General features: G+C 44.4%; 1 protein-coding gene across 1 annotated transcript in view; it reads left to right on the forward strand.

Annotated features, from left to right (window-relative positions):
• Window positions 1–20,986, forward strand: part of CAPN13 (calpain 13) — a 66,185-nt gene extending 45,199 nt beyond the window's left edge. Inside the window, exons 10-22 of the mRNA XM_077781783.1 lie at window positions 455–529; window positions 2,250–2,419; window positions 3,961–4,106; window positions 7,111–7,271; window positions 8,811–8,847; window positions 10,415–10,477; window positions 11,433–11,490; window positions 11,993–12,060; window positions 13,551–13,619; window positions 14,544–14,622; window positions 17,360–17,494; window positions 19,862–19,917; window positions 20,960–20,986. Of these exons, the coding sequence (XP_077637909.1) occupies window positions 455–529; window positions 2,250–2,419; window positions 3,961–4,106; window positions 7,111–7,271; window positions 8,811–8,847; window positions 10,415–10,477; window positions 11,433–11,490; window positions 11,993–12,060; window positions 13,551–13,619; window positions 14,544–14,622; window positions 17,360–17,494; window positions 19,862–19,917; window positions 20,960–20,986 (1,144 nt within the window). The remainder of the gene's footprint in view (window positions 1–454; window positions 530–2,249; window positions 2,420–3,960; window positions 4,107–7,110; window positions 7,272–8,810; window positions 8,848–10,414; window positions 10,478–11,432; window positions 11,491–11,992; window positions 12,061–13,550; window positions 13,620–14,543; window positions 14,623–17,359; window positions 17,495–19,861; window positions 19,918–20,959) is intronic.
• The last annotated feature ends 3,363 nt before the right edge of the window (window positions 20,987–24,349 follow it).

Genomic DNA, 24,349 nt, shown 5'->3' on the forward strand with positions numbered 1-24,349 from the left:
AGCACATTCACAGGTAAGCTGCACAGATCAATAAATTATTGATTCACGTGCTGTTTATTTATCTTAAACTCGGCAGAAAGTACAATTATCACTTAATTATAAACATGCTGCTTGGAAACAACACATTTGACTGGGTAATGTGCTCTCTTCATGTCAGTGGAATACCAGTGCTTCAGAGTGCTGTGGCTTGGTGCCTCACTAACCTCTCCAGCACGGGGACAGGTGACCAGAACAGCAGGGAGGATTCCCCACCCCAGGCTGGGCAGCTCAGGCACAGCAAAGGCACAGAGCTTCATTTGCTGGCCTTGCTGTGAAGTTATCACACACAATTCTGTTTCCAATGCACAGTTTGTTCCCCTCTCCTGATCCCTCATGGCCTGACAGGCTGGTTAGAGGAACAGGCCAAAGATGAAAAATTGTGCCTCACATCTTGTTGATTTGTTCTTTTTTGCAGGTCTCCTCAATGGGACCATGTTGAGCCTAAATACAGAGAAGCCCTCCTCAGAAATAAGGATGATGGAGAATTCTGGTATTTCCCTATTGATCCTTTGTCTACTGAGTTTTCTGTTCACCTTCATTATGGAAAAAGTGTGACACTGTTGAGGCAGGACAGGAATGACATGACTCCACTTCAGAAGGCTGAGAGTATAACTCTGATTTATTTCAAAATGCATCACTCTTTATACAGAGCTTTGTACAGATCAACTCCATTGGTCCTGAAGTGAAAACAACCACACCATTGGTGCACAGTGCATGACACACAGTGGTAGAACTTAACTATAAACAATGTGAACAACAAGAGATAAGGGATTATTTACATTCTTTTCCAACAGATTCCCAGGCTTCTGCCTGGTTAGAAACTCTCAGTTTCTCTCTTTGACTGAATCTGAGACCAACAAAAGTAATTTTGGCAGTTCTCTGTTTCTGGGGTGACTCAAGGCACCCTGAGTTAGCTATGTGCAAGCAGCAAACTAGAGATTGTCCTGACCCTGTGGTTTCAGTGAAAACAAGACCTGAAAAAATTGAGTTGGCCAAGATTAAGTGACAGGCTGATGAAAAAAAAAAAAGAAAAGTGAGAGAACTAAAAATCCAACCCTCTGATACCTGGTCATTTTGTCACACCACCACTCCTCATAAAGTATGTGGTTTGAACTCTGGACTGACAGATGCTTGAAGGGGACAGTTGGCTAAGCAGGTCACTGAGCTTGTGCACTTGATTGCTCTGCAGGTGCTTGTGGCTTTTCACTGCCTCTGGTTGCTCCCAGATACAGCTTAGCCATGCATGGGCTGTCCCTCAGAAAAACTGATTATTCAGAAAGTGCACACGTGCCCTGTGGGGCTCTGAGGAAAGCAGGGCAACAACAGGTGGGTCTGAAATACACACATGAAGCATGAGCGTGGGACAGAACACTGTGGAGGTACAAGGGCAAGGGACAGTGGCGAAGGTGTGCTGGAGGTGGCAGGGCTCCAGCAAGATACCCCTGCACATGCCCTGTGGTTTACCCTGGGGCATTAGGGGCAGTTGGGGCAGCCCAAAATGCATTGAGAGCTGAGCTCTCCTGCAAGGTAGCAGCCAGCAGAGCTGCAGGTGCCTGCAGTGCCCTCAGCAATCCCTTTTTAAAGACATGGGGTGATTGTGGATACCTAACTGGTGTCTTCACAGAATCACAGAGTGGAAGAAGGTACCACCGTGGGTCATCTGGTCCAGCCTCCTGCCCAAGCAGGGTCATCCCAGAGCACAGGGCACAGGATTGTGATAATATGGCTGTGGAATACTCCAGTGAGGGAGATTCCACACCCTCTCTGGGAAATATGTTCCAGTGTGTGGTCAGTTGCACAGTAAAGGAATTTTTCCTCTTATTCAGGTGGAATTTTCTGTATATCTGTTTCTGCCTGTTGCCTCTTGTGCTATTGCTTGGCACCAAGGAGCAGAGCCTGGTTCAACCTCTGACACCCTCCCTTCAGATGCTGACACTGATGAGGTTCCCTCTCAAGGCTGAACAGGCCCAGCTCCCTCAGCCTTTTCCTCATAAGAGAGATGCTCCAGTCCCTTGATCATCTTTGTTGTCCTCTGCTGGACCTTCTCCAGGAGCTCCATGCCTCTCTTGTACTGAGGAGCCCAGAACTGGACACAGCTCTCCAAATGTGCCCCACCAGGGCTGTGTAGAGGGCCAGGATTCCCTCCCTTACCTGTTGGCAATGCTCTTCTGTTTTAAACTGAATGATGAGATTTCCCTCTTTCTCTGCAGGATGTCCTGTAAGAACTTCCAGGAGCAGTTTTCATGGCTGTATATATGTAACAACACCCCAACATTTCTGGACTTTGGAGATGAGCCCTACACAACAACGTGGTCTCTGAACAGCTACACCAACCTATGGAGGCCAGGCCTTCCCACCAGGAGGAACCGCTATTCCTCAGGTAATGGATGCTCCCTGCAGTCACCTGGTTGTCTCCTCCTCTCCACTGATGTGAAACATTCACTCTGAGCACTGAATTGCACAAGTATTGATTGCCAGGTGTTAATGCCTGCTTTTTCCATTACAGCACTTATCAGCTAAACAGGCAGAAACAAAGCAACAGCACTGGCTGCTGAGTTAAAAAGGGAGACTTGTGATTTAGGAACCCTGGACTCTTTAAGTCAAAATGATCTTGTAGATCTTCTTTCAGCCAGTTGCAGTAGGTGTTACTGGGGACCTCATCAGAAAGTCTAGTCTGGCAAATATGCTGTTGATTTTACATAGCGAAAAGTACTCTGAAATTAAATATGGAATGAAAAAAATTGTGCTACAAAGCTCTATTTTTTAAGGTAAAAAGGTCTTTTTGTGCTGATAATATCAGTGGTTTTACTGCCTGTGCAAGAACTCTTCTGACATTGTAAGCTCCAATCAGTAGTAGTAAATTTTTACATTTTTATCTTATCTCATCTCACTTTTTTTTTTTTTACAGCTGCATCAGTGTTTGGACTTTATGTTTTTAATCTAGGATGGTAGTATCTGATCAGTGAAGAGGCATCTTTTTTTCTCAAATGACAGTCCTTGACTTGGCAGCAAACAGGTTTTGGCTTATGGATTTCAGGCTTCTGCTTCTAACCTGATCACCAGGTCTCCAAGGTGTGATAACAAAGCAATGCCTGTGCTGCTGCACACCACAGTCACTGGGAATGAGCAAGGAGGTGCAGGGGCTTCCTGTAGGCAAGGGGCTACAAAATGGAAAGATGGGGTGTGCCAAGCTCCAGAGAAGGCCCTGAACTGAGAGTGTGCAGGCAGAGCTGTTTTCCTTAGAGCTGTTTCCCAACAGCCCTCTAGCAAAGTCCCTGTCCAAGTGCAATCATTGAATTTGCAACTTTCAAGGCCACCCAACACAGGGATCTGGCTTAAATTCTACACTGCTGCCATCTCAGTACTTTTTTTCCACTTTGGGCATTTTGTTATTTTTTTTTTTTAATCAGGAATGCTTCCTGTTAACCAAAGCCTTGGCCAAGAAGCAGCTGATTCCCTCTGGTGCTCAACATTCTGTCTGTCCATCACAAACATTAGCAGCAGGGAAGAAGAGGATAGCTTTGCACCATTTTGTCCTTTTCTATGTTTTTATCATCTCAAAGCCACAGTCCTTTCCAGCTCAGCCTCTGGGTCAGGTGCCTGATCAAGAGCCACTGCTTTTCTGCTGCTGGGAAAGTGTGCCATGTTGCCATGTAGGTGAAGCAGATGTAGAGGGGTTGAGAAATCCACATGACTTCCGTGACTTTGCCAAAGATTTCTAAATGATAAATGTGCAATTAGTTTACCTCCAGATGCCTCAATTTCTGATGCAGTGACTACATTAGTGCTCTGCTCTAATGAAAGGATCTTGGAGCAGTGACTGCCTGTTCCTCTGGGTCAACACAAGCAAGATCTTACACAACAGGCTACTGCTGGAACATCTCTCAGCCTACTGTTAACCTATTAACATTTTCTCATCAGGTGCAGCTTCAACAAACCCTCAGTATTTTTTCAAAGTGCTAGATCACAACCCAAAAACCTGTAATGTAGCAATTTCACTCATGCAAAAACACGCCGAGCATGTGCAGGATGAAAAAAACCTGAAGATTGGCTTTTTCATTACCACGGTAAGCACAATCAGGTACCATGTGGGCACTGTTGTTCTCTGTGTGGTTTAGGAATACAAGACTGAATTGTCTTTTGGGCTGTTAAAAAGTCAGTATGCGGTGTGAATTTCTGGGTGCCTTCTATTGTAGAAACTCGGAGTAAAAATAGAGTTAAGCAAGCTTAGTTTCTTTTATTCATGTCTTAAGGAACAAAGGTGGCACTTTTAGTTCTGTAGCATCCCAGAATAGTCCTGGGAAACTCATGGAGTCCCCAGGTTAGAAGATGTGCCAGGGCAATATCATCTGTACCAGCAGTACTGGTGACATGCCGTGCTGGCTGGGCACAAGGCATGACAGCCAGGACTAGCCATAGCCCTTGAGCAGCACCCCAGGTATAGTAGGGAAGCAGATTGTCTCTCATTACCCAGAGTGGGCTGTCTTACTTATCCTCCTGTTTTCTATCTGAAAAGCCATGTAGAAACATTTATGAAACACATGAGAGCCTTTGCTGGAGACCACTGTAGACGAAATCCACTCAGACACCTGGGACCTCCACTGCAATTTCTCTGGGTTTTTTCTTGGTGACTGTCCAGAGAGGTGCCTTTTCAAGCTGTTCTCAGAGCATTACCAGGCTTACTGAAAGCACAGTTGCTAGTGTGGATGGATGCTCACCTTTCCCAAAGTATTTTTGTTGTTGGCTGATGACTGTGGGAGGCTATTGTTCCAAACCCAAAGACTAAAAAGGAAGCAGGGATTGCTAGAACCCTAATGTCTCCTCATTCTATTACTGGAAAGGTTTGCCTTAGTCCCAGACTTTAAATAATTGATGCCATAAGTTTAACAGCTCCTCATAAAGGAAGAGCTCATAAAAAAAGTGTGTCCGAGAAATAAAAGGTGTCATTAAAAGCACATCCCTCCAGCAAGTGGAGCTCACTATCCCTGTATGAGAATATCCTCTGTCCTGTGCAGGTATCAAGCCTGCAGCACTCCATCGTGCCAGCTGTGCCACTCAGAAAGAGCTGCTGCTCCTGGTGAAAGGGAAATTGCTCCTTCCAGCATCCCCAAAGTCACCAGACATGGAGTTCTCTCTGTGCTCTTGCACAATGCGTGTCTACCTTGATTAGTTACCCATTTTAACAGGCGTGACCTTTACTGGGAGGTGATGATATAGGTCTTGGTTCACTCAAAAAAGGGGTTATTTAATCAGGAAGCAGACTAGGAGACAGATTTTCTCTATTCTTGCTTTAAATTTTTGCTTCCCCTCCAGTTGATGCTCAGGTGTGTTTTCTCTCTCTTGGTATGAGATGGATCAAGGATGGAATGAACCTCAATGAGTTTGTCAAAGCTGGATGAAATGGCCTCTGTGGGCTGCCAGCCCATAGCTCACCTCAGGCTCCCTTTGGGCTCAGTCTGACCTTATGAGTGACCTCCTCCTACACAGGAGCTGGAGGGCAGGGCCAGAACAGAGCGCTACTGGAGGCACCAGGATTACTGTGGAGCACCTGGGCAGCAAGGGCCAGGGAGCAGTAGGACTGCTCTGTCACACCATAGCTTTTATCAATATAATGATATTGGTGCATATTCATACAGAGGATTATACAAAAAATATTCCCTCATGGACACACACTAAGTATTTTAATATGAGAGCTGCTCTACCAGCTCCTCACAGCCAGCCTGGTGTTCCGTCCTGGTAGCAGCAAAAGCCAAGAGGAGCTAAAACCAACCTGGGTGTGAGTGCCATTCCCTCAGTTAATTTCCCATTGTTCAGCCTCAGTGCCTGAGAGCAGTCAGAACACCTTTGGGGAGAAGTTTACAAGGGGTTTCTTTGCACAAGGAAGAGTGCAGTTGGCAAGATTCATGTGGCTTCACTCTTCCTCCCAGATCTGCTTTCCCTGCTATGATTCATTAGCAGCAGCATCCGTTGTTCGGTACCTTTTGAGATGCATCAAATTGTTGCTGTGAAGTAAAAGGAGTATTATCCCTTGGCAGGATGAGAGGAGAATGCAGTGCAGGCAAGGATGCAAAGCAGAATGGACATATCTGATAGCTCTAGGAAGCCTTTGATTAAATATAGACGTGGAACACTAATACATGGCTGTGAGGGAAGGTTAATGTTGTGTGATAGAGCTGAGAAATGTGTAGAGGCTGATTCTTATCTCACACCAGTTTTGATTCCATTGAGATATTAATCTACTTCTGCTTTTTACCAGAAGGAATGCAGAATAAGGCTCAAAAGTGGAGGAAAAAAAAGTATTACACCATTTATTTCTTTGCAGCAGTGCCCATTTCTATCTGCTCAAGATCTGACCCATAATACTTGGCAGTCTGTGTACCTCCCAGCCATCTGTAACACTAGTCATCCTATTTTTTTTTTCTTCCAAAATAGCAGTTTTATGTTATTGTCTCCCAAAGGCATGGCTCATAAATAACTCTGCCACGCTGTATAACCATTCTAAATGGAATTTATACATGCTGATATATTTTGGGGAATATGTTAAGGAAGGGTTTTTTATTATGCTATCTTTACATGTCATCATAGTAATAGCTGTTGCATTATATTTGTTTCATCTCAGCAAAAAAATACTGGAATAACAGATGAAAGATCAGAATACTCCGTTTTCTTGTGACACTTGCTAGTTTGGATTGGGATTCTTGAAGCACTGTCATCTGTGTGACATGCTTAGAGGGCTCTCTGACCTCTTTGAGTCACAGAAGATCTCAGGGAAATTTTTAGTAATAGTATTCATTCTTGATTCCTTTATGAACTCTGCTTAACATTAATTGAAGTTCTCTTCAAATCTCCTTACATTCATTTTGGCTTTTGTTTGTTTCAGTTTCTCCACCTTTGAGCAACTTTGATATGTCCTTGGAAAAAGCCTGTCCCCTGAAGGGGCTTTTCAGGCATGGGGGAGGTCGAGGCGTGATAGAGGCAGTGTGCATTCAGAGAGGTGTGGCAATGGCAGGCTGCTGGTCTGATTTACTTTGGTCCCTAACAGGAAGAGAGCCAGCTGTATTTTTCTTTCAGGAGAACTCCAGAGTTCTGAAGCAAATCTTTCTCCGGATTCGAGATGTGACCAGCTACTTTATCCTGAGCCCAGGAACCTATGCAGTTGTTCCTGCTGCAACAGAGGACCAGGAATTCGAATTTCTCTTACGAATTTTCATAAAGAATCAAGACTACCATGAGTAAGATCATACACACTCCTTAAAGGCCCCAAACTCACAGTGTGCCAGGAATTAACTATTTAATGTCAAGATAACTGATGTGGCATTTTGCTTTTAGTGTATCCTTGGAGGGTGAGGAAGGCACAGAAGAATGTAAAGGAATTGAGGAGGATCAGTGTACACTCAGTTGTGCAAGGGTGGCCACTGCAGAGCAGGGCAGGGGCTCATCTGCAGCCACCAAGGGTCTCAGCTTGGCACAAAGAGAGCAATAATTGTGAGATCTGTCCTCTACCCCTGATTGTGGGAACATTTGCTGAGAGGAGGATTGGGAGTTTGTTTTCCCTAATTCTTAACAGCTATTTGGTAGTTTCTTATGTTCTGCTGGCTGGACGCCAGATGGATCACATCCCATTCTGCCTGGAGTGGGACCTGGAGAATCCAAGAGCAGTGAAAGGCCTTGATCCTTTCACTCAGCCACCTCATAGGCAGGGCTCCCTGTAGGCAGGAGAGCAGCCTTGAAGATAAGTTTAGTGGAAAAATGGTGTCTGAGTTCATGCAAAGGCAGCTATTACTACACACACACATTCACATTACCACGTGGATGTGGTATTACATTTGGGTGTGGTTTACTGCAGGTATGCAAGCTTACCTGAGGCATTCACCAAATGACCTGCAAACATCACCCCTGCACTGCCTTTCCCTCAGCAAGCTTTAGAGTGGATGTGATTGCTGCTCTTACCTCACTGGCCCATATCTTGATAATGAGATTGCTTTCCAGGCTTTGGCCCCTGGCAAAAATAGCCCAGAACCAACTGAGGCAGCTCCTGACTTATAGAAGCAAACAGAAGGAATCGGTGCTGTGGGCTGGAATGCCTTCAGCAGACTGAGTCATGTGTGAGACAGCTCAGCCCTGGAGCTGAGCTTTTCAGGAGAGCCTCTGACCCTCACAGACCTTCCTGAGCTCGGCCAAGTGTGGAGATGACCTTCCAGTGGGTTTTTGCAGCACTTACCCATACTGAAGTTATAAAAATAGAACATGGCTTGTCTAATTTCTCTACTGAAAGCAAAACTCAAGTACTGAATGTGGCTGCTAAGTGTGTCTTAGAAATGGTGACCCTGGCCCAATTCCAGGCAGTCTGAAGACATTTAGATGTTGCCTTTTAAAAGCCTGGGTGCTGTTTTTATTCCTGACTGTTAAAGTGAGCAAAGAGAAAGGAAATGAAAAATTTCTGTGGCTCAAGACAGGGCTTTGTGTTTGGTGAGGTTAGTCCTGGCATGCTCAGGGTGAGACAAGCTACCCTTTCTCTGCTGCTGGTATCAACAGAGCTGGCTTGGGGAGAGCAGTGACTCCAGAGCAGCTGGAGACTCAGACCTGGCGGCACAGAGACACCCAGGACTGGTGCAGCAGCCTTGGCTGAACTGGGCCAGGCTGGGCCATGGGTGCTGAGCATCCTGTGGGGCTGTGGGCTGGGTGAGTGCTGCTGGTGGTGCCTGCCTTGCACCACAACCCTCTGGAAAGGGCTCTTTTCTTCCAGTTTGATTCTTGTAACTCTTTTCTAGGAACTCAAACTCCCCGACCAGCCCAGTGCTGCCAATGGTAAGAGTCTGAAAATTGGTGTAGGTTCTGGTGGTGATCATTTGGTCACCTCAACTGACTGCTTTTCATCTGCTCTTTTCTCTCTTTACCACCTACTACTGTCCCAGAGTTTGATTCTGGCACCCTGCAACCTTGCTGGAAGGGCAGGACACCTCTCTGGAGAGATGGGAGTGACAACAAAGCCCTTCCTCTTCTCATATGTCTATTTCAGAGCCTGATTTTTGAGGAAACAGGTCTTATACAGTCCCTTTGTCAGTCTGTCCAAATGTCCTTTTAACACTTTGACAAACCAAATATAGCAGGGGAGAGAATGCTTAAAAGATTCTAATTTCTTTCAATGTCTGTAAAATGAGTATATATCTACGGGGGAGAGAGAGGGAAACAATTCATGTGAGTGGGATTGGACATGCCTTCCCCACGGGAATGATTCAATTTAAGTGCTTGTACCCTATAAAGCACAGGTGTCCATAGGGATGAGACTCAAATCAGATTTCTGCTGATTTTCATCAGGATATCTTCATAGACAGAGACGTAAAGCAAGCTACACTTTGAAACTGGCTGCATCTCTAGTTCAACCCACTTTTTGTCCTCTCCAGCCCAGCTACCATGGATTTTTTAACTTCTTGCTGTGAGCTGTGCACATTGCCAGGGCTGGTCCAGCCCCTGCTGGTCCCACCAGCAAAACCCTGTCACTGAGAGACTGCTATTTACAACCTTCAAAGACAGAGATCTTTGAAGCCAGAGGTGTGAAGCTGCTTCAGGAGAACTGAAAACTGAGTCCTTTCCTTGTGATTCATTTTCAAGCACACAATTAAGCCCCATTAGAGGGGTAGTGTAAACGGTGACTTTTTATCTTTTTCCATTGACAAGCTGTCAGTTTACCTGGCTGTTGTCCTTAGCCAATGCTTTGACTTTGATGAATTGTGGTACCCACTGTTTCTGCTCCTGTTCAGATATTTGGGCTTCTTTGGTATGAAGTATCTCACACAGAGATGAAGGCATTGGGTCTTGGAGTTAGATTTTTTTCTGAAAACTTTATAATGTTAAGGATAATTCCCCTTACTGTCTGGTGGATCTTTTCACCGGAAGGTTGAAAAAAAAATCACTTAACCATTGAATTGCAATTGCTCAGATATAGTCCAAGCTTGTCATGGGATTGAGAAGGTACAAGGAAGTCAATTTATGCTCCCTTTTCTTGGTTCACATGAATCTTCCCATGCCCTGAGCAGTGGTCCCAACCAAGGTCCACCAATAAGCATCAGGTCTTGTATCTCCATACTCATGTATTGACTTGCTGAATTCCATCCTGGATGTGTTCTGCCATCTTCCTTAAGCCCTGAACTCCTCCTTCCTGGTTGTACTAGCTGCTAACATCCAAAATATGCTTCTTCCTTCATTGCAGTAGCAGTTGTTCACTCCTACTCCACTTTATTTTGGGGGTGTGAAAACTGCAGCCTGTGCTGTACATTCCCTGCCCCTCTAAAGTGCTGTTTGGATCCGCAGACTTTTGCCTCCAGTTGTTTTGTAGCTGAATTATTTATTGACTGCCCCTTTGTTTTTGATGCAGGATGTACCAAGACAGAACCAGGACATCTCCTATAAGGCTCTTTTCCTAAGATACGCTAAGCAGGTACCCTCTCTAGAACATACTGCTGAAAAAAAATTAAAAACCACTTGTGGACTTGCAAAAAGAAAAACTGATCTATGATGTTGATACAAATCCATTTAGAATTTTTTTTTTATTTTTAAATGTTGCTCAATCCTCAAGTGGATACCCTGAAAATGGTATTGATTAACCTGCCAAAACCCCCAGAAAAATGGGACATTCAGCTGGGATAGATTGTCTAGTGCCATATATCAGTGGAATATCAGAGATTTATTGTTGAGCTGGTGATGGGCTTGCATGTGTACTTCCTTTTTTTTTTTTTCCTGCTTTGGTTTGTTTATTTGCTTGAAGCAATTAGAAAGCCTTGGGTAGTTCCCCCCCCCCCCCCTCCACCTCATCAGCATCATTTTCCATTTGCCTTCTCAGCACTTGGAAACCAGACATCAGTCAGTGTTTGAGTAATTGATTCCTGCTCTTTCAGAGCCAAGCTCTGTGTTCACAGGAGATGCTTTTAATGGTTTAATAAACTGTTATAAAGAACTCCTTGACTTAGTCAAGAGGAAAAAAATCGCTGTCAGAAGCCTGTGCACAATGAACCCCTCACAGTTAATGGTTATATCAATGCGTGAAGGTGAAAATGAGCAGGGCTGCCACGCCGGGCACCCCGGGGTGCCTCGGCAGGGATGGCGGATGGGCAGCAGTGCTTGTGCTCCCAGCCCACTCACACAGTGCCTGCTGTGCTGCCCATCCACAGCTCCCCATCCCTGGAACTCCCCTGCAGCTGTAGGGAAGGACCTGGAGTGGCCCAGCAGCGTGGAGAGCCTTCTTATGCTCCAGAGGGGATGCTGCTGCTCCTTTGATGTGTATTAACAGAGGTTCTTGGTTGCCACCGTGCCTGAGAAAAAAAGTTTTGGGGAAAAGTGACACAGGAGAAAACTTTATGCTCACAGACCTCTCTTTGTGTTTTATTTTGCATCAGGGCTCAACTATTGATGCCTCGCAGCTGCAACAACTCCTTAATGAAGTGATCTTGCAAGGTAAAGCTTTTACAGCCCAACTACTGTTTTTTGTCTTCCCTATCCTTAGACATAGGATTTAATGGTGTCCCCATGGTCCTTAAACAGTCCTCATTGTGGCTTACTGCACTGTGGGATGACAGAGGGGCACAGCTGGGGGGCTGGAGCCAACTCAGCCATGCACAAGGCTCAAAGTGCTCTTAGGACTTGCTAAATCAGCATAAATGGCCTTTCTTGTCATTGTAATTTTCCTTATTTCAAGAGGGAAGTGTTTCCATCCGTGGGCAGGGGCTGTGCAGAGTGTGCCCAAACTGTCCTTGGGGAAGGTAGAGGTGTCTGAGATGTGCAGATTCTCTCAGCTTGGCACAGAGCCCTTGCTGCTGTTTGAGAACCTGAACCAGAGCTGGGGCTTTTCAGCTGTGTGAGCCTTCAGCCTGGTGTCCTCCTTCCTTCAGAACAGTGTCCTGATGCCTGTCACAGCCCTTGCTCTTGCTAATTCCTTCTGTTTTGTCAATCCTTGCAGATGAAATGACCAGCCTGGGAGGGAGATTCAGCTTTGATTCATGCAGAGGCATTTTAGCTCTGATGGATGTATCCTTTCAGCAGAAGCAATAAACTTCCCTGGTGCTGCCCATCCTTGCCTTGAGTTATGGCTGAGCTGAGCATCCCAGTGTGAGGACCTGCAAGTAAATATTAGCCCCAATTCCCTATAAATAACTGGCCCATAGTCCATGCAGGACTTTGCTGTGCATGCCTTGGCACTGGTGTGTCTGCTGAAAGGTGAGGATCAACCTTCTGCTACCATCTTTTCTCTCATTTTGCCCTCTCTGGGGCTTGGCTAAGCTTCAGCCTTGGGTGGGGGTTTTAGGCAGAGCTGAGACAAGGAGGCAGAAGAGAGTTTAGGTGTAGCTCAGCTGTTCTGTGGAGGTTGCACCATGCTGGCCTGGGGTGGCACTTTAGCAGGGTGCCAACAGTGCTGGTGTCAGGGGCAGAAACACTGTCACTGCTGAATCCCAGGCACTGGCCTGGCAGGCCATCCCAGAGTATATTTCTGGTGTTATCTTTCCTATTTAGCTGAATGACTCAGTCTTTTTACTCTTAACAAGACAACACAAGAAATACATTTCTGGTCATTATAGAACAAGAGGGCTCCTTGATGGAAACATACATCTCCCTCATGTGTTTCTTTCCCTTTGCTTGCTCATTGTCTCTTTTCCTCCATGCCTTGAAAAAGCTTTGAGACATTTTCAGACCTTTAAAAACTGCCAGAGAATGAATAAAAATGACCAGAAGTCCCTCTCTCTTTCCAGCTTTCAGCATCTAGCCAATGAAAGAGACTTTTCCCACTCTGCAAATCTTGTCCTGGGATAAGTGGGTACTGTAAATGCATGGCATGTGCAAAGAGCTGACAAAGCCTCTGCTCTGCTATAATTCAGGATGGATTTTTAATTCTCTGGCCTGCAGATAACCCATGTACAGTGTGACCTATGCTGGCCTGCAAAGTCAGGATCAGCTTTTTTCACTCAGGTTCCATGACAGTGGTGCTTATCTGTTTGTATTTCACTGGTGATGAGTTTTGCTTTCGGGCAGGTTTTACCATCCTGCATTGGGGTGGGTGCTGTGTGTCTGCCAGGACTCCAGGCTGGAGCATGGAGGGGAGCAGGTTTGGGATCATCGCCTCATGCTCTTGACTCCTCAGTGCCTGTTCTCCTGGAGGATCCAGGCAGAGCAAATCCTGTGGTGCCCCGTGCAGAGGCAAGACCATGGGGCCATGTTCATTCACAGGGGTGTCCGTGCTCCAGGGCTAAATGTCACTGCAGCTTCCCTTGTGGTTAAAGGCACCTTATAAATAGAAACCTTCTGTGGTTTGTGAGCACAGGCATGAGCAGCTGTACAATGTGACAAAGAAGATGGATTTAAACACGACTGAGAGCAGGAAAATTCTCAGCTTTCTCAGCACGAAGTAACCGACAGGAGAGGCTGCATCTTATCTGTTCAGTTCTGTGCAGGCAGCATCCCCGGCAACAAAGACAGCCAGGTTCAGCTCTCATTAAGTGCTCGATTCTTAACTAAATGCGCAGCTCAACTCGAACGGAAGACTCACCCTGCAGGAGTTCGGGAGCCTCTGGCGAAGTCTCACTAAGTACATGGTACGGGGGAGGGGGTGGCTCTCTCCTGGCTGTGGATACTTGGGATTATGTGGATACTGTGGGTTCTGAGCCCGGGGGTTTCCAGCAGCGGGGAGCAGATGCTCCGTGCTCTCGGAGCGCTGCGGGGGCTGCTTAGCGGGACAGAGTTCCTTCCTCTCACGCAAGGGAGGCAGTGGTGTGTGTAAAGCGCACCAAATGCACAGCCCAGGATTTTCCAGCACAGAGAACATTGAGGAACATTGAGGGGAAAGGCAGGAAGGCCATTTAGGCTTAGAATCTGATGGAAATCTCTCTGTCTGTGCCACCACTAGCATTTTTTTTTTTTTTAATCAGAAAAACTTTCTAAGCTGAAATTACTTCTTGAACAGAGTCACCTGAAAAATGTCATTTCCTCATTTCTGCAGTTTCTAGTGGCAATGTATAGGATCTAATGAGAGTTTGTCTGGGAGAAATGTTTCTGCTCTAGGACAAGCACTGGAAGCATTGACATAGTATTTAGGGTCCCACCTAAATTCTTCAAGGCATGCATGGCAGCTTCTCTGTGTCAGGTCCTTCTCCCCCAGCCTTGGTGCAAGACAGGAGGGTTTTCTGAAGTCTCAGGTTTAGGTGGACTCCAATTTATTCCATTCCTCTTGAGATGGTCTGAGACCAGCTAGTTAGGGGTCCTCTTCCCACTGACAGCTCCTCAAATGTGGTTTGTGGTGTGTTAGGAAAGCAAAAATGCTTCTGCCCACCCCTAACTCTGAGATTTCTTACACAGTAACATTGTCAGAGCCTTCTGAAAATGCGTCTCCCTTGTCACAGCCACCCCATCTCACCTGTTGAACTTTGCAGCATATTTATTAAGGGAGGAGAACTGGTTGTAGTAGTAAATGTGGGGAAGGGTGGTAAGAGCTTGAAATATGCCTTTGCACTATATTTTAGGATATCTTCTTCAAGGAAGACAGAAACCATTCTGGATTTCTTGATGTTGCTGAACTGAAGAATGCGATACAGGCAGCAGGTACGCCCAGAGCTGCCGAGCAGCTCCCCTTGTTTTCCCCCTGGCAGTGAAGAAAAGGATAAAAAAGAAAGAGGAAATAAAAAAATAGTTTTAGGGAGAAAGTGGCTTGGATTTCACAGAGATGCCAGTGAGATCACAGCTCTGCCGAGAGATCTGTGTTGGGGGGCCAGCAGAGAGATGCAGATAAGTGCAGCACTGGCCAAACCTGTTTCTAGGTCATGGATGGAACATCCAGTAGAGAGGAAGGGAGAAAAGAAGAGTGGATTCGTGCATTTTCCTCAGTTCCTGCAGTTTCTCTCCAGGGCAGTGATTAAGTCTAGATGGGAATGCCACACCGACATGCATTTGTTTAGTTTGCACTGACCTCTGTTGGCTACTGAGTGCACCAGTGAAGTATTTCAGCTGAGCCGTCTCGAAGGAGACTTTATCTGTGAAGTACCTCTCTGACACAGCGATCCCCTTGTAATAGTACAGTAGAGAAGCTCCCATTTGGCTGCCTGGAGCTCGGAGGGGTGCTGTCCCAGGAGAAAACTGATGCACGATTACTCTCCCTGGAAGCCATCAGCTGAGGGGATGCATATATAATTTTTTTTGCTGCTGGGCAAAGAGAGCTTTTTTATATATGCATATATAATATTTTTGAGAGCTGGGGAAAGTATCAGCATCTGTCTGAGAAGTGCAGTACTGATGTGCCAAATGTCAAAGGAGAAGTTTCCAGGGCCATTCTGTGAGAAAGATGCTAAAATGTAAAACTGGGAGGAAAATTGTATATGGAAAAGTCCTGTCAGTCACAACAGTGCAGCTGTTTGAAGGGATAAAAAGGCACTGTTAAGTGTCAAATTCAATACATGTTTGGCTACAAGTAGTTCTGAGTGGGGAAGAAAATTACAAGCTCGTTCTTGCTGCCTTCTGAGCCAGACATCTGAATCTGGCTTGGCAATGGGACAATCCCTGTCCTGGCTTTTGAGCAGGAACCCCAGAAGGTGTATGGGAGCTTTGTGCTACCTCTAGGAATGGTATTAATGTATCTAAATTCAGCTCCTAGTCAGCTGTTCCCTGAAGTGTTCAGTGCTTTCCCCAACAAAACACTTCAATGTGTGCTTAATTTTCACTGTTTTCCTAATGCTTCCAATAATAATAATGGATCAGAGTAAAGCAGGCTAGCTGCATCAACAGCAGTGCTGCCCTGAAACGCAGCAGCATTGGCCTGATGTGTTTACAAACTCCTCTTTGGCAACAGCAAATGATTCAAAATAATTTTTATAAATAGGGAAACAACAAGTCAGCAAGTAAAAGCTTGGCTAAAACCAGAGGGAGGAATCCAGCAGATAAAAGGTTTGGGGAGTAGTCTTACAAATCAGCTGAAAAGTCTTTGGAACAGAGAGGACTGACCCTTCAGTCTGGTTGATGAGGTTGAGAGACATTGCCGAGTGAGCAGATTTCAAAGAAAGTGTATCCCAGACTGACCAGGCCGAATTCTTGGTGTTTTACTGGTGTGATTTGACTGTAGCATCCCATAAGTAATATTTGCTGGAATCCAGTCTCTGAAGAGAGATTGATTGAATCCTGCTGTCTTCAAAATGTTAAAAATAGAAATCATTGTTCACTGCTACAGTGGTTTAAAACCAGACTCAAAGAAGATAATTAATTAGATTAATTTTTAATTACTATCTTTATCTCATTTGAAAATAATATAAAATCATGTTTACTTTAATTTGAAATGTATCTTGAGCCCAAATGTATTTCCATTCTTTAAGTATTCAGCATAATGTACCTGCTTCCTGCTGGAGACCTCCAACTAGGCTCGCGCAACCAGAGTTTGTCAATGGTGGTGCTAAACCATTTCCATCAGCTCTCTCTCTCCTTACACAGGTGTAGAAAAGCCATTTCTTTTATTTCTGCTTTTTCAACTAATTTAGCTCCATGATGAGTTCATTTAAAACTGAAAAGTTTAGAGCTGGTTGAAAAAGCCAGAAAGTTACTTCACATCCAGCTGAGCTACTAAAACCTGGAGTGAGCGAATGAGACTTCTCTGAAGTCTCAGAGAAGACATTAAACCAAAGCTATCAGTCCAGATCTCTGCAGAAAATTTCCCTTTCGTTTTGCAAATCAGCTTTTAGTGCAAAATATATTTAAATCATTGTTCTTATATAGCCAGCACATTTATGGTAGTTTTATTTAACTAATAAAAGAATCATTCTAAAAAGCAATTTTTGTTCATTCAATTGAATACCAATTTCCATCCAAACAGACTGTGACACAAATACTGAATAATCAGCTATTAAAAAAGAAATGCACCCTTCACCATTTTCTAATAGAAGAGAAAATGTAAAAATTAAGAATCCCAAGCATGCTATGCAGCATATAGCCTTATCATGCAGCAATGCAGCATCTGCCTCTTTAGCAGAAAGAGCCAGTGGTATTGGAAATGCTACACTCAGACTTTTACAGTTATGAGCCAAAGAAAATCACCCTTTCTTATACAAAATAAAAGCTAGAAAGGCAAAGCAAGATAACACTAGATTAGTTAGCTCAATGTTTGCAGCTTGCTGACTTAAGCCGCCATGGGAGTCAGTGAGTAAGGTGACTTTTGGCTTTCCATTAACCTACCCCAACTCCTAGGCACAAAGTGGGGGAAGAGCTGTCCAGGAATGTACGACAGGGCAGGGGGCTGAGGGTGGCCCCAGCTTGTTGGCAGGGTGCAGGAGGCCATCTGAGCTGCTCCATGCCCTCCCAGCGTGTCTTCCCTCGGCAGGTCTGGCCAGCGACGCGCAGCTGCTGCGCCTGATGACGCTGCGCTACGGCGATGCCTCCGGCAGGGTTGGCTTCTCCGACTTCGTGTGCTGCATGCTGCGCCTCGACACCATGACCCGTGAGTGCCAGCACTGCCAGGGCACGTGGCAGCAGGGCAGCCTGCAAACCAGGCTAAGAGCAGCGCCAAGGGACGAGGGACACAACACGAGGCGTGAAAATACCCGTCTAACAGCGTAGCTTGGAGTGACACACCCCAGCCCAGGTGTGGCCTGGAAGCTCTTTGGGCAGCCTGTTTGCCAGGAGCTGGATTTATCTCCTGTGCACTGGAGCAACTGGCTGCTAGAGAGCAGTTCAGTGTTCAGTAAAGTTCTCTGTTTTTTGGTAAGGAGAAAGTCCAGTGTCCTCTGTGGAGAAACAAACCCATTCTCCATGTCGCATCCAGCTATTGCCTGGCACTTGTGAGGAGGGAGTGTCTGTAAATGAGCTTTTGCCTGAATGGAAATGAAATTCTGTTTTACAAAATTGTAATTTTTGCTACTCTAATAATAAGCATTTTGACTGGAGATACTGGTAGTTAAATAAAGTCAGCAACTGTGACCCCTGCGCTAGAACATTGCTTCAGCAATTTATTTCATCTTTGGAATGAGCTGGGTTTCAACAGTGCATGGAAATGAGCGTTCATTTTCTCCCATGTGTTTTGTAGCACTGATGTTTAATGGGCCAATAGTGGTCAGCAGATCTGCTTGGATGACACTGCTGAAAATCCCATTTCAAGGGAGTACAGAAGAAGCAGCTCTGAAAGCATTGTAAAATCAGAGCGTGTCCCGATTTTAATGCTTCCATTAAAAAAAAAAAAAAAAGCTTGTAAACACCCATTTTTTGTGATTATACATGTCACTTGCTGTAGATGAAAATTTTTATGCCTAAATTAGTGCCATAGTATTTTTTTTTCATTTAAAAAAGATCCTTTTGCATTTTAAGAGCCAATGTATAGACAAATCCTTTGCATCCATGTGGAAAGGAGTATCTAAAAGTTTCACTGCTGTCTGTAATGAGAATTTTAAAATGCTCTCCACTCTTTCAGTTATCATTTTACAGAGGGTTTAATGTGGAATACATTTCTCAAACTTTTTAGATCATTGTGAATAAGTTTGTTACAGGAGAGGATAAGGGTGCCAAGTGAGAATAAAAGGCAGTCAACCTTTATGATGATGTGAATGCAGCGGGGAAGATAAAATCTGTCCCATTAAATCATTATTCATCCTTTCAAGATAGCCAGAGATGAGACCCAAATCAAAAGCAGCATCTTCTTTGCAAATTCTATTTAACTGGAGTTAATGAAGCAGTAAAGAAGCACTTACCTCTGCCCAGAGGAGGTAATTTCAGCGCTGCCACTTTTTCCTAAAAAGACTGCTGGGTGCAAGCCCAGCCTTGCATTTGCAGCCTTGTCAAGGGACTGGACAACATGAGGATTTCCTTGTTCCGTGCCTTTCTTCAGAGCAGTGTGGGCTGGATGTGCCACCTTTCCTCCCTGCTCTGGGCCATACAGGGAGCTCTGGTGGCCTCCTAAGGGGCAGATGAGCAATGAGCCCTTGTGCCCTGTTCCTACCCTCTCCCAGCAGCCTTTTTCAAAGGCTGGGAAGGTTTCAAAACACCTGTAATCTTACAAAGTCTTTTCCATTCAGGGTGGGAAACTCCAGGCTCCCAGAGAAATGTGTCATTCAAGGATAGGCAGACTTAAATTTGTTTCAACTTTTTTTATTACTGTTGTAACAGCACACTTCTAGGAGAAAAGTAATTTCAAAATAAATAAAACCCCTCAAAATACTGTGTTTTGAGTTTATCCAAACACTTGGGTTTGAAAACTTCTCCTAGACATACTGCAATATAAATATGCACATAGAATAACAATATTTGAATGGATTTAAATTTCCTGATGGCAAAGTGTTCTGTCAAAAAAACTTTCAGCAATGTTAATTTCAAACTCTAGCTGAATAACAGCAGCATCTGCATTTATATTCCCTGCAAAAGGCTTGCAAGGCATACTAATGACTTCAAGAGAATCACTTTCTTTAGGGCCAGGCTTCACTCACTGCCAGGGAGGATGGAAAAGGACCAGCAGAAAGTTTCCCTCTGGGAAGATGTGTTTCATTAGTTCACCGTCCTCCTGTCACTCTTCAGGCAGGAAAACAATTGAAACAAATTATGAGAGATGAAAGCAGCCACATTGAGCACTGCCTGTCCCTACACTTCTGCCAAATTCTGGCCCCAAAATTGGGATGCCTTCCCAGGCTGTGATCCCAGGGCCAAGTCAGAAGGGGTACGCAGCACAGAAGTGAGATGTAGCCAGGTAGGACACCTGAGCCAGGCAGAGCATCCCAACACAGGGATTACAGCTCTGCTCCTCAGCTGCCACAGCCTTATGTCTGCATTGCATTCTTGCTTCTTCCTCATGAAATAAGGTTTTTTTTGTTCTGCCCCCTAGATGCATTCCAAAACTTAGCAGAGGGTGGATCACAAATTTTGATGACAGCAATGGAGGTAAGAATGCTCCTTCCTTCTCTTCTCTCCAGTTCCAAAGTGGGAGCACATGTTGTCAGGAGGGTGAAGTTAAAGATGATGTGTGATGTGTGTTGCTAGGCTTTTGTCCTAGCAAATAGTGGTGGAGGTTTTGCCTGGCTGGAAGTACATCCTGTGTGGGAGGTGTTTCCCCGGGGTTCCCTGGCCCCACTGGTGCACAGCTCAGAGGTGGCCATCCCTGGCCAAGGCATGGAGTCTTCCCTTAATGACATCAACTCTGTCATTGCTGGAAACATTACACAAAGTGACTTTGAGAAAGTGACAAAAAAAGAAAGAAAAAATAAAATCCACGCCCTCATTTCTTACTGCCCCATCTGTTAATCCTGAATTGCAAAACATCTTGGTTTTAAGAAAGAAACAGCAAACAAATGCTTGCTGCTGCTGTTTGTCTTAAAAGCACAGCCTGAAGGATAGCTCACTGAATGGGAATGCATCAGGCTTTTTATCAGCTAGTCTGAAGCAAAAATCCTGCTGTGCTCCATAGTGATATGCCTGAGTACTGCATTTTATCAGTCTGGGGACTGTTATTTGACAACCCAGTGTTTAAAAAGACTTTTTAAAAGAGCCTTTTACAATCTCACCAGCTCCTGTTCACACTCTGTGGTTAGTGCAGAGCCTCATTGTTCATTAAATCTGTTTTGCACCAAGGGCAGAGCACAGTTCGCAAGCAGAGGACCTGGACCTATTTTATAGGGTAGTCTGTAGGACAGCCAGGTTCCCAGAAGTTCTATCTCTTCCACTTGCAATCAGGCAGGTGCCACCCTTTCCCAGCAATTGCTCCCGCTGCAGCTGCTGCAATAATTTATCATGGAAAACAACATATGGAAAGAGTTTCTGGGTCTGAATTGTAATAAGGGAAAGAGGCAGTTCCAAAATCCCTTAACTATCTGGTGCAGTACAAAAGGACCACAGTCATTGGGTCACCCCTGATGCTTCTGTGACATGCCTGAAGACTTGGTGTACCATCACTGTCTAAATGCACCTTTTCTTTTCCTTTTTCCAGTGGCTGACTCTTGTCATGTACACCTAGAGAGATGCCAGAGGTCATGGTAAGAAATCTCCTCAGTGTTGACAAGAGAGGGTGGGGCCCAGCTCAGGCTGGAGTTATGGGGGGTTTTGAGACAAGAAGCTGTGAGAGGAAGAGGGAAAGAGGTGAGACCTGCAGCATGAGAAGGGCTGCAAAGGGAATTGGACTTTGGGCTAATTTTTCCTGGGGAATTGCTGATGACCTTACCAGTCAAGGAGACCACCAATAGCTCAGCTAGAAACTTGCCTCTACCTGAAATAATAGATGAGAGAGCATAACTTACTTTTTGGCTTCTGAGGGGTGCAATTACCTCTGTATATTTTACACAGCAGCAAATGTATAGTCAAATAGCAGGTGGGTATACAAAGTAACTTAGATTTCTTGGTCAGTCTGATTTCACATTCTAAACAGAATTACATGATTTGGTTTACATTTGAACTACAATCCCTACCTTGTGCTTCTTTTGATGTTCATGTCAGGCCTAGAGAGGGACTTTTTTTCTCTGGACTTCCCAATTTTGCTGCTTGGTTCTTGTGAAAGACTCTGCCTTTTCCTGCAAAACTTGTGCTGTTTATACATCCGAAAACCATCTCGGCCATGGTGCTTCTGCTAACCTTCTGTGATGCAACTGTTCCAATTGCAGTGTGTTAAAATGTTAATGCTGGTCTCAAACATTTGTCACTGAGGAGAAAGCAGGGAGCAAACCAAATCCTTAGTAAAATGTGCAGTGGAGGGACAGTTTTCCCCAGGAATTTGTGGAGTATCCATGGGCAAATCAGACTTTCCTTATCAGCCTGTTACAAAAACGGAGTCAAAATATCAAACCCATGACATTCTTTGAAATCCATGTTTCTGAAGGAAGTTCGCATTGGATGCCATCTTTGGCAAGAAGCTGGAAGGGGAAGTGTATAACTGGGGAGAAAGGATGGTAGGTTCAGAGCCAAGGCAGGGATGGCTCCATGTCTTTCACCTTGACTCCAGGACAACATTTGTGCCCTGCTGCTCCTGGCTCCTGCTCCTCTTGGCTCCTGGTTGCACCCAGTGTGTCCAGCTGTGGCAGGAGCTGGGCTTCAGCACTCAGCACTGTGATGCCTTCACCCCCTGAGCTCTGCCTGCAAACAGTTCTTTGTTTGAAAGTCTGCCCTTTGCATTCAGAGCTGTGGACAGTGCAAACCTGCATTTTGATGTGTTGGTGTGTAGAAACAGAATATTCACAACGCTGCACCCAGCACTTGCACTGCAGACTATCATTAGGTAAATATGAGAAGGACCTTGCCTTTAGAGATAAAGTTGCTTAAATTATTGCTTGCAAATTATATTCATATTCTATTTAGTAGTTTTTTTTTTTTTATGAATCATTCATAAACTGATCATAACTTCTGGGAATATATAATTAATCATAATTTTCACTTACCAGTTTGGAATGAAATCCTGCCTGCAGGGTGTTTGTAAGCAGTTCACTTGAGCAATTTAGCATTCACTTGCAGCTGGAGCCTGGGCAGTCGTGGCACAGGACCCTCAGAGGATCAAGAACTGTTAAAACTGGAGCCTAACAAACTATGATTGATGTGGGAAAACACACTTGTAATTCGCTGAAAAAATTATCTTGGCAAAAATATTCCCATTGGTGATTCCTAAAGGCTGACCTGAAGCTGGCTGTGTTCTGAATGAATCTCTTTACCTCTGTTTTAGGTGACTTTTCTTCCTCCTCAGTAGAGCAGTGCCCAAGACCATCCCATACAAAAGCCATCCACGGAGTTCTTGAAAAACCACTGTGAAGGAGTGAAGCCAGGTGTCCTTGTGCTTGGTGGTACTCAGATGCTGGGATGAAGAGTCCTTTCCAGGCAAACTGGAGGTGCCTTGGAGATAGAAGAATTTCTAATGAAAGTACTCCATGGGCAAGCTGGCAGTGCCTAATGGTCTGGGCAAGCTGGAAGTGTTGAGTGAAACCTCTTCTCATCTTTCATAAATAGTACAGAAGTTAGGAATAGTTCTATTAACTCCACTATGAAAAAGAACAGACCCATGCCTTTTGTGTGAAAGGAATGTGTAAGATGTAGGTTACATAAACAATTAAGACACAGTTTTATTTTAATTATTTTTTAATTTTCTTGTGTGCCATTTATATGTGCCAGAAAATGATTGAAGAAATTAGTCATAACTCATAAATAACACCAGAAGCTTTTTTATTTTCTTAATACTTTTTATTAATAAATTAGAAATAAGAAAAGTCTCAGGCATTTTTAAGTTCATCAACTATAGGTATTCCATTTTATTTGCTACAGAAATAGAGTGGCATATTAGAGATATAGAACAGATTGTTCAGTGTTTTTTTCTGACTTCCAGAATCTATATTAGGACTGTTTGGGAGTATAAAAGTTTATCTGAGCTGCATTCTCTTCCTCTTTCCTGATGTCTTTAAAAATGTAGGGCTTCTTCAGACATAATTCCTGCTCAAAAATTTATCTTAAACTTGCAAAATAACTGTAACCTCTCTGTACCCACACATGAGCTTCACTTTCATACTTTTTTATCATGGTATTAACAGCAAGTTTAGTGATCTATTCCACTCAACTATTGGGGAAAAAAAAAAAATATGAATACTGTATTTGTGAAAATGCCATAAAAAAGGATGCAAATGTCAATGGATGAAAGAAATCCTGGGTTGCCATGGCAATATAATTCACCCAGACCCTTTGCACAGGTTTCCATTGAGGCATCCACACATTAGCAACAGATTTACCCATTTGCCAGGGAGATGTTGCACACTTGGAGCAACAACTACATCACAAGGTAAAGATGAAACCCAGATCTTTGTTATCATGGGGACAGTCTGTGTTGTGTCACTGCCTCGTTCAGCAGCTTGGAGAGCATTACTCATGTAGGTATGTCCTGGGCAAGAGGGGCCACTGAACCCACTCTTCTACTGAAAATTAGAGCAAGGGGAAATCAGTAAAATTAGATTATTTAAATTTTTTTTCAGTAATTTTTGAACAAACGGATTCCTTCTCCAGAGTAAGACTTACACATCCCACCTGAAATCATTAATCACTAATTAAGCCCTCTGCAGATGTTGGCAAAGAGAGAAGATAAAAAGGGGGGCATGGAAAAATAAATATGCTTCGCTAAAAAAGCTTTATTAGTAGAATAATTTCAGAGGAATGTTTATGTAGCTTAGCCTGGGAATTCAAAAAGGATAATTTAAAAACTCCAAGTACTTTTGGATGACTTCTACCACACAGTTCAGTGGTGCTCAAGATGGCTCAGACCTGCTGAAAACAAGCTCTTTGTAGCTACAGAGAAGTCATCTCTGTTCAAGTTGCAAAATTCAGTTCAAGTCAACTGGTTTAAATACTTAAATTCTTG

The sequence above is a fragment of the Lonchura striata genome, chromosome 3 (genome assembly GCF_046129695.1).
Source record: "Lonchura striata isolate bLonStr1 chromosome 3, bLonStr1.mat, whole genome shotgun sequence".
NCBI lineage: Eukaryota > Metazoa > Chordata > Aves > Passeriformes > Estrildidae > Lonchura > Lonchura striata.